This window comes from Bombina bombina, chromosome 10 (assembly GCF_027579735.1).
Source record: "Bombina bombina isolate aBomBom1 chromosome 10, aBomBom1.pri, whole genome shotgun sequence".
Lineage (NCBI taxonomy): Eukaryota > Metazoa > Chordata > Amphibia > Anura > Bombinatoridae > Bombina > Bombina bombina.
In genome coordinates, this window is record NC_069508.1 from 112,395,586 (window position 1) to 112,413,797 (window position 18,212).

The window sequence follows — 18,212 nt, forward strand, 5'->3', positions numbered from 1 at the left end:
ACTTTTTACTTTGGCCATGTACATTTTCTGTCCTTAAAGGATTTTTAAATTCCATGTGAGAAACTAAAAAAACAAACAAAACTCATTTTTTTTGAGTGTATGGGGTCAATTTATCAAAGTGCGGACATGATACGATGTAGCCTAACATGTCTGCCGCACATCGATAAATGCTGACAGCATACACTGTTGGCATTTATCATTACACAAGCAGTTCTTGTGAACTGTTTGTGCAATTCCGCCTACTGCATATTTGTGGCGCCACTAGCAGGGGGTGTCAATCAGCCCAATCGTATAGGATTGGGCGGATTGATGTCCGGGGCCTCAGAGCAGGCGAACCAGTTATGAAGCAGCGGTCTTTAGACCGCTGCTTCATAACTACTGTTTCCCGCGAGCCTTCCATTCGGAGCTTGATAATTCAGCCCCTAATTGTTTGAAAGGGCATACGAGTGTAAACATAGAGGGCCAGATTACAAGTGTAGAACAAAATATCGATTTTGTGAAGGCGATATTTGCGCTCAGTGGCGTCACTAGGGTTGGTGTCACCTGGTGCGGTAAGTTATGGTGTCACCCCCCTCTCCCCCCATAAAGCAGACACACACAAACACAAAAACACAGGCACGCACACATACAAACACTCAGACACACTTAAAAACACACTCAAAGACACACTTAAAAGCACACACAAACACTCGGAAACACACTCAGACACACACACAAAAACACTCTGATACACACACAAAAACACTGACACACACACAAAAACACTGACACACACACACGCAAAAACACTCAGACACACACACACACACACAAAAACACTCAGGCACACACAAAAACACTCACACTCACACACACACTCAGACACACACACACATACAAAATATGTAAACTGCACTGCATTAATTATAAAGGTCATGCCTAGAGCTGCTCCCTGGCTCAGCAGCTTATCAAATGAAAGATAAACAGAGCACTCTAAAAATAAATCACTAAAGAAAAGGTTTAGGCGTGCAAACTATGAAAATTCTGCTCTCTGACTCTGTTCCAAGTCTGTCAGTGTACAGGCCTGGGCCGCGTGCCTACTGCTTCTTATGGCCAATCACCTCTGCACTCTGTCCACCCCCAGACCCCCACCCTCCCCTCCTACCTCTTCAGTGTGCACTTAGTGTACCGTAACCATACCGGTCTGGTGGGCATCACACGTGGCTCCTTCACTTTAGAGACAGTGTCAAACAGTCATGCGGTCAGGTGCCAGGCATCCCCCTCATGATTTCCCGGTTCCCATTTAGAGAGACAGCACAGCAGTGAGGTGACTCCACTGCTCCACACGTCACTGAGCAGTGAGCACAGATAGGCAGGCATGTTTAGGCTAGCAGTGCAACTTTCGCAAGCCCCACGGCACGCCCACAACATTCATAGTGAAATTGGGCAGGGGAGGAGCAAAGTACAAACAAGCAAAAGCAGCCAGGAAAACTATTTGTGATAATTGCAGCGCTGGCTCAAGGGGCAAAAAAATGAAGTGTCTTCAACTTCCCCCGTCCCACTAATGTTCACAAATGCTGGCCCCTCTAATAAAAAAATCTATGCTTCTTTACATTGTATTTCTTTGAATTTCAATAAAATATAAAAAAAAAATTAAACATTTTTTTCTTTTTCTGGTGGTGTCACCCCCTGGAGGGTGTCACCCGGGTGCGGCCTGCACCCTCCTATTAAATGTTTAATTTTTTTTTATTTTATTGAAATTCAACGCCACTTCAATGCCACTTAGTAATACCAGTGCACGCAAATGTATTACAAGTTAGGTGCAATGCGAATAAAAGAGAACTTCCATAGGCTCCAATGGGAACCTAGCACAGCGAATGGGGTAAGTTGTGCAGCAAATTGAAATATACATGAATTTATACATATATAATTATGTATATATATTTATGGGTGAAGTAAGAAATCCAGATAATCCTAGGATTACCCAGGTAAAACGGATATTATTCAAGCAGCTGTGGGTAAAGCCGGATGTACTGTAATTCCCCCATCTACGCTATTTTTTTGCCTCTATATATATATATATATATATATATATATATATATATTTAATCCTATATCTAGGAAACATCTTTATAGTATTTATTACATAAGGCTGTATTCTCACTACAGTCTGCATAGTTGTTTATTTCATTAAGATTGTCAAAGAAGTCTCCAATTTGGATATCCGGTCCCAAAACTTCCCAATATAAACATTATAAACATTACCGCTGCTCCATAACTTGTCTGCTGCCTCTGAGGCTGCGGTCTTCAATCCACCAGATCTTATACGATCGGGCTGATTGACACCCCCTGCTAGTGGCCGATTGGCTGTAAATCTGCTGGGGGCGGCATTGTACAAGCAGTTCTGGTGAACTACTTGTGTAATGATAAATGCCGACAGCGTATGCTGTCAGCATTCAGCAATGTCTGTCAGACATGATATGCTTTTTTGCATAGAGATGTTCATATATACTATAAGTTCATGGTGCATCACAGTCAAGTGATTTAGCATATGGGTAACATGTTTTTAATTTTGACTTTTATATCACTTTAAATGGAGCAGCATTGTGGTGTTTTAGTGCATGTCTTTTATTCTGTGTTTAACACTTTTGTACGGGTCAAACACATAGTTAAAGTGATGGTAAAATCTAGCGTTTGTGAAACGCTAGGATTTACCATTGGAACAAATAAAGGGTACTTTCAGTCATGAAGTACAAAATACTTTATGCTGAAAGCTCCTTTATTTGTTTGCGGAGTTCGGCGCACAGAGCTGCTCAGACCTCCCACGGCAGAACGCTATTTGGCTGAGAGGTGACGTTTTCACCGCTTAGCCAATAGCCATGCGGAAAATCTGACTTGGCATTTTATACTTCATGACTGAAAGTCCCATTTATTTGTTCCAATGGTAAATCCTAGCGTTTCACAAACTCTAGGATTTAGCATCACTTTAATAAGAGGATTTGGTTCAAATATATATATATATACATATAAAAAATGCTCAAACAAAATAAAACATTTTATTTAATCACTACAATGTCCCATAATTTGTTTGCTGCAAATTCATTCTTTGCACTGTGATTAATAAAATATCTGCTAATCAAATTTTTTTCTATATGAAATTCAAGGCAATATTAGTCTTAGAGGCAAATATTAAAAGCTTGAATTCATAAATCAATACAGCAAAAAGTAATTATCCAAATATTGATATTGATTTTTTTCAGTTTTCTACATGTTTTATATTGAATTTAGTCAGAAAATCATAGCCTGTAAATAACGGTTAAAAATTATACCCAGAAAAATGTCTGTGTGTATAGTGTAAATAGAGTACATTTTAGAAATAAAATACTAATCAGAAATGGACTTGTAGGGCAAGATTATTTTAAATGCGGCGCATATATTTCACCCGTCGCCCGCAATTTTTACTCCATAAGCTAACATAGAAGCTAACATAGAACCGCGTTGCAAATCGGTATCACTTATTGAGCGCAAGGACTTAAGCGCGGAAATGGAGAAATTGTCATTTTTACCTCGCCATACATAGGCAGGCGCAGCAAGCCTTGAGCTTAGTATGAAAGTATTGTAACTGGCTGAAAATATTAACTAACACCTAACGCATGCGCAATATCTATCTACCTGTCAACCCCCACCGCAATAACTAATATATATATATATATTAACCCCTAATCAGCCATTAACCCATATCGCAATAAACCTAATAAATGTATTAACCCCTAATCTGCCATTCACCCACATTGCAATAAACCTAATAAATGTATTAACCCCTAATCCACCATTCACACACATCGCAATCTACCTAATAAAACTATTAACCCCCTAATCCGCCATTAACCCATATCACAATAAACCTAATAAATGTATTAACCCCTAATCTGCCATTCACCCACATCGCGATAAACATAATAAATGTATTAACCCCCTAATCCACCATTAACCCATATAGCAATAAACATAATACATGTATTAACCCCTAATCCGTAATTCACACACATAGCAATCTACCTAATAAAACTATTAACCCCTAATCGGCCATTAACCCATATCGCAATAAACCTAATAAATGCATTAACCTCTAATCCGCCATTCACCCACATCGCAATAAACCAAATAAATGTATTAACCCCTAATCTGCCATTAACCCACATTGCAATCTACCTAATACAACTATTAACCCCTAAAATGCCATTAACCCATATCACAATAAACCTAATAAAACTATTAACCCCTAATCCACCATTTACCCACATCGCAATAAACCTAATTAATCTATTAACCCCTAAATCGCCAAACCCACCTAATTTAATTACTAATCCTCCTAACCTAACACCCCCTAAATTAACCCCAAATTACATAAAATAATAAAATACTAAATTACAATCGAAATAAAAAATCCTAACAGTTCTTAAAAAAAATAAACTAAGATTAAATTAAAATAATCTAAAATTACAAAAAAAGTCTAACATTACAGAAAAAAATAAACCAAATTATCAAAAATATTTTTTTTAACCTAATCCCTCGAAAAATAAAATAGCCCCCCGAAATAAAAACACCCCTAAGGTGGGGTTATAAGCATTCCTGTCGTACCACCGCTTCTGCCTAACTTGGTTGATCTGAAGGTTCTCCCGTACTGGTGTACTCTAGTGGCGAGGGCCTTCAGTAAGTCCCTGAACTCCAGGGAATATCCCACAATGGATTATCATTCCTTCCCAGTGGGCTCTAAGTAAGTTTAGGGGCCCCCTCACCCTCTAGCCATACACTAATTCAAGGGAGAGAACCCAGTGGATTCCTGGGGCACCTCTCTGTAAGCGAACAGGAGGTGCGGCAGGTATCTTTACCAATCCTTGTGAGAGACTGAGAACATCCTAAGCAGCTGCTTCAGGGTCCTGTTAAACCTCTCACACAGACCGTTGGTCTGGGGATGGTATGGAGAGCTCAGCAGGGGTCTTATCCTGCAAAGCCTCCATAGCTGGTGGGTGAGCTCAGCAGTATCTGGGTCCCCTGGTCTGAAGTAATCTCCCGGGGGGAAACCCACTCTGGCAAATATCTGGAGCAGTGCATCAGCCACTGTCTCTGCCTGGATATTGTCCAGGGGGGATTGCCTCCGGGTATCTGGTAGCAGAGTCTACCACTGTCAGGATATATTTTTTCCCTGATGGACTGGGATGGAGCAAGGGACCCACAGTGTCAACAGCTACCCTGCTGAAGAGATGATGGGCAGGGGTGTAGGGAAGCTTTGGAGTGGTACCCTGTCTTGTCTACTCTCTGACAAACATCACAGGTCCTGCAATACTACCTAACATCCCCTGTGATCCCTGGCCAGAAGAATGTCTAAGATAATCAGTGATGGGTCCTAGTAATTCTTAGATGTCCTGACAGGGGACTGTCATACCCTATGTGCAGCAGGTCATACCGATACTTTTGTGGTACCACCAGCTGGTACTTGGGCATCTGCCTGCCTCCCCAGTCTTTGTAACTCTAAATTGGCGCTCTCTGTCCCACTCAAAATGGTCCCCTCCTAGCCCCCAGGTCGGTCCCTGCCTGGGTACGTTAGGGAGCTAATGTTGGTGGGGGATGCCCAGGTGGTCAGGTTAGCTGCCGGGGTAAGAGTCGGGGAGTAGTGACTTACCTGGGTCCCCAGATCATGTGTGGTGGCCTGACGTCCGGCTTGCTGGCAGGTGATAACTGGGTAAGCGTCAGTGGGGCTATCCAATACAAAGGAGGAGGTGAGGTGCCCCAAGTCGTTCTCCAGCAAGACCTCTGTCGGTAAATGGTTCATGACCCCTACTTCCACAGCACGGGGGCCGGCACCCTAATCCAGGTGAACCTGTGCTGTAGGGATTCGGAGCACCTTACCCCCAGCCATACAAACTGTAATGAATTTCCGTGTTTGGTCCAAATTGGTGACCATGTGTGGCTGAACAAGGGTAACAGTTGCTCCACTGCCCCCAGTTCCTGTGCCTGCCTGTCCCCAAACTCTTCCTCTGTCCAAGCGGCATGATCAGTGTGGCTCTCCACCTCCAAGCTGTGAGCGGAGGCCCTGGAGCCCCCAGCGGGTGCTCTTGTCCATTGGGCCAGGGGGGGGTTCCTTACTTGTTACACTGCCGGACAGTTGGCTCAGACATGTCCCATCTGATTGCATTCGTAGCACTGGATTCTCATCTTCCGGGGAGGACTGGGCCCAGAGGACTGGACTGGTGCCAGATGGGCTGCGGAGTACTGGGGAGTCACCAGGGGGTGAGCTGGGGTGACCCACCGGTCAAGGCTTGGGTCACACCTAACGCCAAGCATCCAGGAACTGATCAGCCAGTGCGGCAGCTTGGTCGACAGTCTCGGGCTTCCGATCCCGGACCCACTCCTCTGGGGAGTGATCATAGAAGTATTCAAAAACAATGAGCTGGGAGGTGTCAACCAGGGTAGTTACCTGGCAGCTTGTGAACCAGTAGTCCAGGAAACGGGTGAACTGGTGTGCCCACTCCGTGAAAGGCTGCCCCTCTTGCTGCCTTAGTCCTCAAAACTTTAACCAATGAGCCTCTGGCATGATGACATATTGGGCTAGGATGCGCTCCTGTACCCGGTTATAGTTCCTCTTGTCCTCTGAAGGAATAGTTTTGAAGGCATCCAGGGCTCTTCCTGATAGTTTCCCCATCAGGAGGGTGACTCGGTTTGCACTGGCAATGCCCTGCAGTTCACATTGTGTCTCAAACACTTGGAGGTACCTGTCTATCTCCTCATCTCTGTCTTTAAAGGCATGGAAAGCCTCATGAGGTAGCTTCTTTGGAGGAGGAGGGGATTGGGTGAATGGCACGGCTCCCCCCAGTGACTTCTGGACCTCTAAACATCCTTAGGCGGGTAGTGTTGGCGATTATCTGAGTGATAATCTCCTGTGGTGGGGTGGTCTCATAGAGGGCCAGTTGTCACTGGACCTCCCTCTGGATTTCCGTCCCCCCTGGCTGATCACTGCCCTGACAGCTGCCGGGTCCACTAGCCGGCTCAATCGCCTTCCATTAGCTTGGCGCTAATTGCTGCTTTCGACTTGTTGCCAGCCACTTGCCCATGAGCTTCTAGCAAGTCTTTAAGAGTACTCTTTCTGAGCTTTGAGTACTGCTGCTCCATCCTAAGAGAGCTTAGTTGGTGGTTTGGATGTCCCAGGTAGAAGGAAGCATCCCACCGCTGCCAACCAGTTGTGACAAACTCCGGCTACACCGACTGGGTAGCTCAGCCAAGACGGCCTTTCCTGTACCTGGAACTTGAAGCTATAGAGCTGGAAAAAGTGATTATAGCCAGAGCCCACCTGAATAACAAGACAAAACCAGTATTCAGGAGAGAACACAAACAGACTTTATTGAAAAACACACACACTTATATACACCCAGCTCATCATAAGGGTCTTATCTGACCCCCAGATGTCCCACCATTCCCACCCCTCCAGACAGACTGGCACCCCCCATAGGATCCATAGTCCCATACAGTCTCCACAACAGAGAGGTGGTGGTTTCCGGGTACCAATAGAGAGCTCCGTGCCCCTAGGTGTTCCAGTCCAAAAAGTGACATGATCCATCGCTGGGGGCCAGAGCAGCAGTGTATCAAAGGTACACCATTTAAGCTAAGGGGAGAAGGTTGTAGCTGGGGGTCCAAAACCCCAGGTTCCCAGAGGAGCTCCCTTCCGGCAATCACCCCACCTCTTGCCCTCCTTAGGGGTTACCAATCCCCAAAAGAGCGGGCAAAGGGCAGCTGGAGCGACCTGGGGTAAAGGTCAGTGGGCATCCGGGGTAATTCGACCGGCCAGTAGTTCCAGAAGCCTGGCCGGCCGGAAAGGTATCAGACGGCAAGCGACCAGCTCTTCCATGAGGAGGTACAAACAGCAACACAAGAAACAGAAAGAGTTTGGGAGATCCCGTAAGCCATGAAAAGGCCAAAACTGGTGTAAAAACAGTGAGCCAGGCTGTAGTTGTAGGTTTGGGGGGGTAGCCTGGTATTCGTGACAACTACTATTTTTGTACCAAGATATAGGTGGGGACGTCTTTCACTAGAAGAGCAGATCTCACCATTTATATTGTATTGTCTATAAAAGAAGGAGAAGGCACCAACATAGCGTAATTCTGCAAAGGTATACTGAACAGAAGGTACTAGATCAAATACACTCACGTGTAATATAGCACTGTAACGTAGTGCAAACTAGGCAGACATGATCCTCCGAGTTGTTCGGTAAACTCTCCTCTGGTGTATATGGCAAAGGACTTCAGAGAGTGTACTTCACTCAGGTGTATGCTCTATAACAAAGAACAATCTCCAGCATAATACTGTTTAAAAATGATATATATCTAAAAGTGGATAGTATGCACTCACTTGTGGTCTAGCACTGTAATGTAGTGCAGACTAAGAAAGCCGGAACCTCTGAGTTGTCTGGTAAACTCTCCTCCAGGGGCCGAAAGAGCCAGGTGTATTAGATATCCTTCAGCTCACTGTGCAGAGTTAAGGGTGTAAATACCATCCACAATATGGATATTATTTGCAGGTTGGCAGGAAGAAAAAATAGCAAGTAACTAAAAAGCTTAAAAACAAGTGTTTATTAAACACATCAAAAAATACAGTGACGCGTTTCTCAGTAATGTTACTCTTTCCTCAGGCTGATTATATTGTATTGTGTCTTACAGCTTTATTAAAAAAAAAAAAATTGCTCCCATCCCCCTGCCCTCTCACTAATTACTTCCATTCCCTCCAAGTGAGCTCAATTAAACCCATCTTCCATGCGAGTCATAAATAATTTTTCCTTTCCAATCCCAAAGAATCTCTGCAAGAGTAAAATTCACAATTGCAATTATATTTCTCTTTGAACATAAATGTTCTTACTTTGGTTTAGTGGCACATATATTGTGCAATTTTACCGATATATACTTATTAAATTACAGTTTAATGTCATTATCTCTCATGTATTGTGTTCTTGGAGTGATGAAGAGTATTGCATGAATCTTTAAAAGATGTCAATGGTATCATAATAAAAAAAGTTTGTGAACCACAAGGCCTTAGACAATTACATTTTGGTTTAGATAAAGGGAATGTTTTGTAGGAAATTAATGCTAATTATATCTGTAACGCATTCAGGAACACCGAGCACATTAACTATTTATATTCTATTATATAATGCTATATTTAATCAATTATGTATGAATTACTTTTATATTTATTATAATTACAATACCTGCAAATGAGTATCAAATTATTATTTTTTAATATATTTTTTTACTGAACATAATTTGTTTGTTAACCTAAATTCTAGGATTCATTTCAGAGACCATGTTTTTGATACTAAGTTTAAAGAGATGTTAAAGTCAAAATTAAACTTGAATAGATTCGCTGCTTAACGCTGTTAAGCTGTTCCATGCCATCCTAAGAACATTGGACTATAACGCCATTTGGACGGAATGGAAAGTCCTGTTTTTCGGACAAAAAAGGATAATCTAATCAGACTTGGGGAAGTGATCCCAGTGTTGAAGTCATGTGAATCGTGTTGACGATCACGTGACTTCCTGATTCCTGCAAATGTTTACCGTTCCGATCGTAATCATTTGTCCCCCGTCATGAAGGGGTTAAACAATTTTCCTATTTAAGTCTCATTTCAGTTTTGCTTAGTTTTCTTGATATATAGCTCATGGGCTTGTGTCTTTAGCAAAAGTGTTTGCAACAATGTTTATAGCAGTTATACATAGTTACAAGCACTGCCACCATAGAGTGCTAAACCCCTGTGCACATTTCTGAGCTCATATAATCCTTGCTAGGCTTATTCTTCAACAAAGGATACCAAGAGCACAAAGTAAATTAGATAAAATAAGTCAATTGGATTTAAAAAATAAATAAAATCATGAATGTTTTCTTTTGACTTTACTGTTCCTTTAACAAATTCTTACAACAAAAAGTAATTCAGGCACCATAGGTAAAAGTTCAAAATGTATTAAAGGTGCATAAAAGAGTACATAGAAATAGCCATCCCTTATTAATTTGGTGCTTGGGAAAGGACACTGTTAAAATAAGGGAGCCTGACACATGTTTGCCCTGCCCCCCCCCCCTTTACAGTAGCATACAGTACACATGTGTTAATACAAAGGCAATATTTTCTAGATGTTTTTATATTATACTTCAATTATTTAAAGGGACATGAAACCCAAAAATTCATTTCATGATTCAGATAGAGCATGCAATTGTAAACAACTTTCCAATTTACTTCCATTATCTACTTGTTTTTGTTCTCTTGGTATCCTTTGTTGAAAAGTATACATAGGTAGGCTCAGGAGCTGTGATTTGGTGGCATTGCTAAATAATAAGTTTAGAATCAAACTGTAGAACATGTGTCATGTGACCAAATACTCTTCTACTCTGCTTTGACAGCCTGGTTACAGATTATGCAGTGTAGCAATAGAAAGACAATCTGATTGGATAATAATTTCTCAGGCATTTTTTTTTTTTTGGGGGGGGGGCATTAAAAACACATTTCTGTTATCCATATGACTATTTAAAGGACATAAATGAGCAATATTAAAATGTTACAATGTGATGGAAAATTTTATTATTGCACTTTGGCTTAAAGGGGAAGCATTTGTTTAACCGCCCAATGCACTTCTGGGATGCTGAACACAACCATTAAGCCAGCCAGGTGCAGCATATCTGGGTAGCTGAAAATTATTAGCTCAATATTAGTAGTGCATTGTTGATTTGGAGCTGACTTGTATATATACAGTTCACTACATGGAAAACTACAGTATTAGAATGCTCTAGGACATTGAGAAGTATTTTATTATGCTTCTTTATTTATTTAAAAGAGTGCTCTATCTTATAAGAAATAAAATGTGTTCAATGTCTCTTTAAGAGTTCTAGATAAGCTACATTTTGGCTGACCCCAAGAAATTCCTTAAAAAAACTATTTTCCAATCAGATGATCTTTCTATCGCTAAATTGCATCATCTGTACTTGCCTATCAATGCAAATTAGAAATGTCTGGTCACATGACAATTGCTATACAGTTTGAAAACATAAGTTTAAAAATTACTATTTATGCTAAAAATATATATTTTTGCATGGAACTGTTGAGTTGTTTATTTTTATTTTCAAACCAACCATCAGAAAGTGAATTTCTGTGCATGCTTGCTGTGCAGCATAGAAGCTCAGTGGCTAATAAGTACGACCCACACAGCTTTATTGGTAGACAGTGGCACACCCACAAGCTTAAAAAAAAGAAAAAAAAAGTTATTTTTTTTTTAGAACTGGAGCATATATATTTCCAAAATCAAAATCTGTAATGTATATTAAAATGACCTCTTTTGGATTCTTTTTTGGATTGAAGGGGACGGTCTACTCCAGAATTTGTATTGTTTAAATAGATAGATAATCCCTTTATTACCCATTCCCCAGTTTTGCATAACCAACACGGTTATATTAATATAATTTTTACCTCTGTGATTACCTTGTATCTAAGCCTCTGCAGACTGCCCGCTTATTTCAGATTTTTTGACAGACTTGCTTTTTAGCCAATCAGTGACGTTTTATAAGTAACGCCACAGGCGTGAGCACAATTTTATCCATATGGCACACATGACGACCTCTATCTGTAAAACTGTGAAATGCATTCAGATAAGAGGCGGCCTTCAGGGTTCAAACTTAGAAATTATCATATGAGCCTACCTGGGTTTAGCTTTCAACTAAGAATACTAAGATAACAAAGCAAATTTGATGATAAAAGTAATTGGAAAGTTGTTAAAAAAATGCATGCCCTATCTAAATCATGAACGTTTTATTTGGACTACACTGTCCCTTTAATTTAAAAAAAAAAGATCATTTTAATATTGTTGTTTTTTTTGTATAATTTAATTTTAAGAACCAAATGCTACAATGTCATATCATATGTGTAATTTATACACATTCTTTCTTTCTGCAGAGCACTACACTAGGCTTGAGCTGTCTCAATCAACTGAAGAAGATGGGGAGTGAGGGAACAAGCAGCAATCTTGGACCTTTGCAGGTGGGGGTCCACATCGTTGTGCTGGTGTGTTTGTTGAGGCAATCTCAGGGCCGCACTGGGATAACAACAGGCCAGATACCAAGACTGGAAATCCCATCTCACCACGGAGCAAACCTGACAGATCAGATATATGTTCACAAGCAGCCACCCATGGTCTTTAATCATATTTACAACTTTAATGCACCCATGGGTTTTCCTTGTCCTATGGAACCAGAATCTCCTGAAGATGGAAGTTGGGTAACTCAGCAGACACTAAATACACCAGAGGCAGAGAGTCAAATAACTTTCACACACAGTATCCGCGTCCCACAGAGGTTGTGTCAGTGCTACACTGCTCCACAGACGGTACAGCATCTGCTGAGCAGGATAGAAGCTCTGGAGCGAGAGGTCTTAATGCTCAGGGAGCAATGCAATGAGAGGGGATGTCAGGATGCCGAGGCCACAGGTAAGCTTAAGTGAAATGGGACATTCATTTGTGGGTCTATAGCATTCTCATGAAAAGAACAATTTAAACTTCATTATGGTTTTACAATTTAAAAAAAAAATAGAATAAGAGACTTAAAGGGCCATGATACCCAAATGTTGAAACACTTAAAAGTGATGCAACATAGCTATAAAAAGCTAACTAGAAAATATCACCTAAACATATCTATGTAAAAAAGAAAAAATGTTTATTGAGGTACAAACAAATTCAACGTTTCGGGAGTATTTCCCTTGATCATGCATAGCATCAACAGGTGTATACAGAGCTTATATAGGGAAAACCTTAACCCTTCACATCCTTATCACCATAAATAAATCACCATGAGTTCACATAGCGCCATCTAGTGAAAATTGCACAATAATACAATTTAATCTAATTTAAACACTACCTTACTTTAATATTAGAACATGTATTTCAACCTGTTAATCTATTTAAAAACAATACTTAAACAGAGGGGGTACCATTAAAAGCTTTTTTAATAGTAATTTAACATCACAGAAACACTGTCAAATCAAGCTCCCTATTAAGACCCATAGGGGCCATTGCATTTAATTTATGGATCCAGAAGGATTCCTTTTGCTTTAACACCTGTTCCCTATTGCCTCCTCTACGTAGCCTACCTACACTGTCTATGATCTGCCATCTTAGTTGGCTGATACTGTGTCCAGCCTCTAAAAAGTGACTGGATACAGGGGCATTGATATCTCCACATCTGATATTAGACTTGTGTTGACTCATCCTATCTCTCACCTTTCTGGTTGTCTCACCTAGATAGATCTTGGAACACGGACACTTTATTAGGTAGATGACATAGGATGAGTCACACGTATATAAATCCCTTATTTTGATTTTTTTGCCTGTGAGGGGATGTACAAAACACTCGCCTTTAATTACTGCATTACAACTGGCACAACCAAGACAAGGATACGTGCCAGTTTTTTTAGCTGTTATATAAGTCTCTTTCATTGTTTTCCTAGATCCTACATCACTCCTCACTAGTCTATCTTTCAAATTCGGTACCCTTTTATAGTCCAATGCTTGTAAATTATCTTAGAGATATCCTTACTGTAGGGGTTAAATTGAGTGACACAGACCATACGTTGTGGTTTCTTTTCTTTCCCAATAATGACTGGTCTCTCTTCCCAGATCCTCTCCCTTTCTCTCTTGATTAATGGAGCTGGGTAACCCCTTTCTTTAAACCTGGCAGCCATTTCATCTATTCTCATTTCTGCCACCTCGCTGTCTGCCACTATTCTCTTGACCCTTAACATTTAGCTACTTGAAGAAGCAAAACAATTCAATAGAAACATAATGTCTTAGCAGAGGTTGTTAAGCAAAGTCTTTTGTGTATCAGTTAGTTTCCCAGTTATTATTTACAAACACAAAGTTTTAGCATAGAATGGTAAGCAAAGTCTTTAGTGTAGCAGCTATATATCCTGTTAATATTTACAAACACAGAGCTTTTAGCATGTTGTGTTAAGCAAAGTCGTTTGTATAGCAAGAGGCAGAGTAAGCACAGCACAGGTCCGTGGTTAACAGCAAAGCAAGCAGAGAGAGAGAAAACAGACTTAATAAGCTCAAGCGTGTCACCTGATTATGTGATGACGTGCTCAGGCTTACCCGGTCTGTTAGTCTGAAGAAAGAAACAAGTGGTCTCTACCCCTGCTGGAAAGGTAATGAGTAGCTGCAAGTAGTACAGATATGGTCAGAGGTAGTGAGAGCGTTCTCCGTTGTAATACTGTACCGGAGCTTCTGAGCAGGAGTAGTATCCGCTGTGGGGGAGGTCTTTGCTGCATGTGCCGAGTGAGGTCACAGAGGCTATGGAGGTTAGTGCATCCATAAATAGCGGGGATTTGCTGAAGTTGGTTAGGTAGATCCTAGGAGAAAAGGCAGCTAAAGATTAGACTGCAAATGTGAATGAGGATACACCTTCATAGCGATATCAAATCAACTGCACAGGCTAGATGATCTCTGTAAGAATCCTAAGACTGACTGAAACAAATTACCTAGCAAAGAGGTAAGAGAGGAGGGGCCTTAAATAGGCATGACTGCAATGTTTTAAAGGGATACACCCATGAATGTGATAGTACACCCCCTCCAAGGAGCCGCTCCGCGGATCAAGGCTTGGGTCGGTCGGGAAACCGCCTATGGAACTGCGAGACCAGATGTGGAGCAGCCAAATTGACAGATGGTTCCCAGGAGTCTTCTTCAGGTCCATAGTTTTTCCACCTGACCAAATACTAAATAACTTGTTTGTGAATACGGGAGTCCAGGATTGACTAAACCTCATATTGAGGATCATCAGGGGGAACAGCAAAATGTGAGGAATCTTTTGAGTGAGGTCTAACTGGATGATATGATTTCAATAAGGAGACATGGAATGTCGAATGACACTTGTAAGATGAGGGAAGTTGAAGAGTCACTGCGTTTTCATTTATGACCCTCGAAATAGTGAAGGGTCCAATAAACAAGCTGCTCAATTTTTTGGCTGGGAACTTGAAGTCTTAGGAATTTCGTAGACAGCCATACTTCATCTCCTGGTTTATAACGCGGTGCAGGGGTCCTTCTAAGGTCGTAATAAAACTTTTGTTTAGCCTGTGCCTGTAGTAGAATGTCCTTGAGGACTGAAAAGCCCTCTGCAATAGTGTTTACTGTGTCATTGATGAGTGGAGAAGAACTCTCAGTTCTATGGGAAAGATGGTATGACGGTTGGAAGCCATAGTTCACGTAGAAGGGACTAAGATTCGTAGAGTTGTTTACTTAGTTGTTGAAAGCGAACTCAGCAGTAGGTAAGAGAGAGCTCCAATTTTCCTGTTGGAAGGTACAATAGCATCGTAGATATTGTTCCAAAGTCTGGTTCATTCTCTCTGTCTGTGCATTGGTTTGTGGATGATATGCACTGGAGAGCCTTCTTTCTATACGTAACGTTTGACAGAGCTGGGACCAGACTTAGGAGGTGAACTGTGATCCCCTGTCCGTAGTGATGGAATTAAGCAAGCCATGGAGTCTGACGATATGGTTGAGAAACAAATGGGCAGTCTCCTCTGCCGTGGGCAAACCCGAGGTGGGTATAAAATGGGCCATTTTTAAAAATAAGTCGTTGACCACTAAAATTGTGTTATTATTGGAGGATGTGAGGAGTTCAACAATTAAATCCATAGCAATGGCTTGCCATGGTCTATCGGCTATGGGCAAAGACATGAGAAAACCATACGGACGTCCTTTACGGTGTTTACATTTGGAGCAGGTGGCACAGGTTCTGATATAATCTGTGATGGTGTGAATAATTTTTGTCCACCAAAAATCTCTTTGTAACAGATTTAGAGTCTTCTGAATTCCAGGATGACCGGCTAATAACGAATCATGAGCTGTCTTGAGCACCTCTTGCCTGAGAGTTTCAGGGACATATAGGCGATCTTGATGGTATAATAAACCATCTGTTGAAGCGGTGAGAGGCAGTGTTTTGGACTGAAGGTCTTTTCTCTGATGTGACTTAAAGTCTTTGATACTATGAGTGGTAAGAGCTATGAAACGTTCTGGTGTTATAATGGACCGAGGAGTAATATCGTAGGAGGGTTTTGGGTCCTTTCTGGACAGGGCGTCTGCTTTCATATTTTTGCTCCCAGGTCTATAGGTGATAACATAGTTGAACCTGGAAAAGAATAAGCTCCAACAAACCTGTCTGAGCATTTTATTGGATTTTAGGTACTGTAAATTCCTGTGATCAGTATATGTGATGATGGGTTGTGCGGTACCCTTGAGTAAATGCCTCCAAAACTCTAGTGAAGCCTTTATGGCCAGTAACTCTTTTTCTCCAATCGTGTAGTTGTATTCGGCATCATTCATTAGTCTTGAATAGTAGGACACAGGGTTAATGGAGTTTGTGGAGGGTTTTTTGGGAGAGGATGGCTCAAATTGCATAATCAGAAGCATCCACCTCTAATAAATATTGAAGACTGGAATCTGGAAATTGTAGGATCGGAGCTTTGGTGAATTTATCCTTTAAAAAAATGAAAGCCTGGTGGGCCTGGGGGTTCCAAATAAAGGTACAGGCTTTTTTTGTGAGGGTTGTAAGAGGTTTGATTATGGATGAAAATCCATTGATGAACCGTCTGTAGAAATTAGCGAAGCCAAGGAAGTTTTGAATATCCTTTTTTGATTTAGGGATGGGACAATTAGTAATGGCTTCGACCTTATCATTCTCCATTCTAATACCGGAGGGAGATATGTTGTATCCCAAAAATGAAATTACATTAGTATTGAAGATACACCACCATTGAGACATCAAGGAGATCACGAAAAATATCGTTCATAAAACATTGAAAGGTGGCTGGGGCATTACATAACCCGAAAGGCATGATCGTATACTCGAACAAGCCATACCTTGTTCGAAATGCAGTCAGCGATTCATCTCCTTGCCTCATCCTGACCAAGTTATAGGCCCCTCTCAGATCTAATTTGGTGTAAAAAGAGGCCTTACTGAGATGCTCTATGAGCTCAGTAATCTGCGGCAATGGGTATCTGTTTTTTCGTGTACGACTGTTGAAGTCCCAATAATAAATTATCGGTCTTAAGTTTTGGTCCTTCTTCCTGACAAAAAATAAACCAGCTCCTGCTGGGGATGTTGATGGCCTGATAAACCTCTTCTTCAAATTTTCATCCAGATTTTGCTTGAGGTGTTTTAGCTCGGGTTCTGACATGGGGTAGATATGACCGTATGGAATGGATGAGTTTGGTAGTAGATCAATAGGGCAGTTGTAAGATCTGTGAGGAGGAAACTTTTGAGCTTCTCCTTTGTCGAATACATCCGAAAAGTCCTTATAACAAGGAGGTATTTCAGTCTCTACAAGCTGCATGATACTATGTTTGTGCTTAAAAAGGCATGACTCTTTCCAAAAGCTGGAGTCAAAAAGTATAGAATTCTTTGCCCACTGAATAGAAGGTTGATGAGTTCTCAACCAGGGTAACCCCAGAATTATGGGGAATAAGGGTGTGGAAATCACCTCGAAAACACATGTCTCTACATGCGATGGAGATATGGTTAAGGTGAGAGGAATGGTGTGTGTTGTGGGACCTGATTTAATTAAAGAGCCATCAACCACAGTAATTGCTAGTGGAACTTTCTTTTTTATTAACAAAATAAGATAACAGTGCACAAACTCCAAATCAATTCAATTCCCGGTGGCTCCGAAATCAATCACTGTTCGTGAGGTTGCATGATGAGAGTCCCACTGTTGGGAGACAGAGAGAGAGAAATGTGAAGAAAACATTGGATAAGCATGTGATGTTTTTGGAGGAGCAAAAGTCTTACCCTTCTTGGTTCTGTGAAGACTTGGACAATCCTTAACCCCATGGTCTTTTGCAGCACAATAGAGACAAAGGTTATTTAGTCTTTGTCTGGTCTTCTCCTCAGCCTTCAAGGAGCCTCTGATGAAGGCGATATCCATGGGCTCGTCAAGACTCCTTTTTGGAGGTGGGGGGTTGTAGACATAGGGTTTCCTAGTGATAGGTTCAGTTGAGATCTTTTCCAAACGTTGCTCTCTTAGTCGACGGTCAATGGATATGCTTAGGAATATAAGAGACTCCAGATCTGGTGGTAAAACAGTACAAGCCAATTCATCTTTTATTTGGTCTGAAAGACCCAGGCGAAACTGATTTTTAAGAGCGGTGGTGTTCCATTGT

At 41.3% G+C, this 18,212-nt stretch overlaps 1 protein-coding gene across 1 annotated transcript in view; it reads left to right on the plus strand.

Moving 5' to 3' along the window:
* TNR (tenascin R) overlaps window positions 1–18,212 on the plus strand; it is a 1,235,916-nt gene that overhangs the window by 746,678 nt on the left and 471,026 nt on the right. The window contains 1 exon segment of the mRNA XM_053693306.1: window positions 11,963–12,491. Within this exon segment, the coding sequence (XP_053549281.1) occupies window positions 12,005–12,491 (487 nt within the window). The 5' untranslated portion in view covers window positions 11,963–12,004.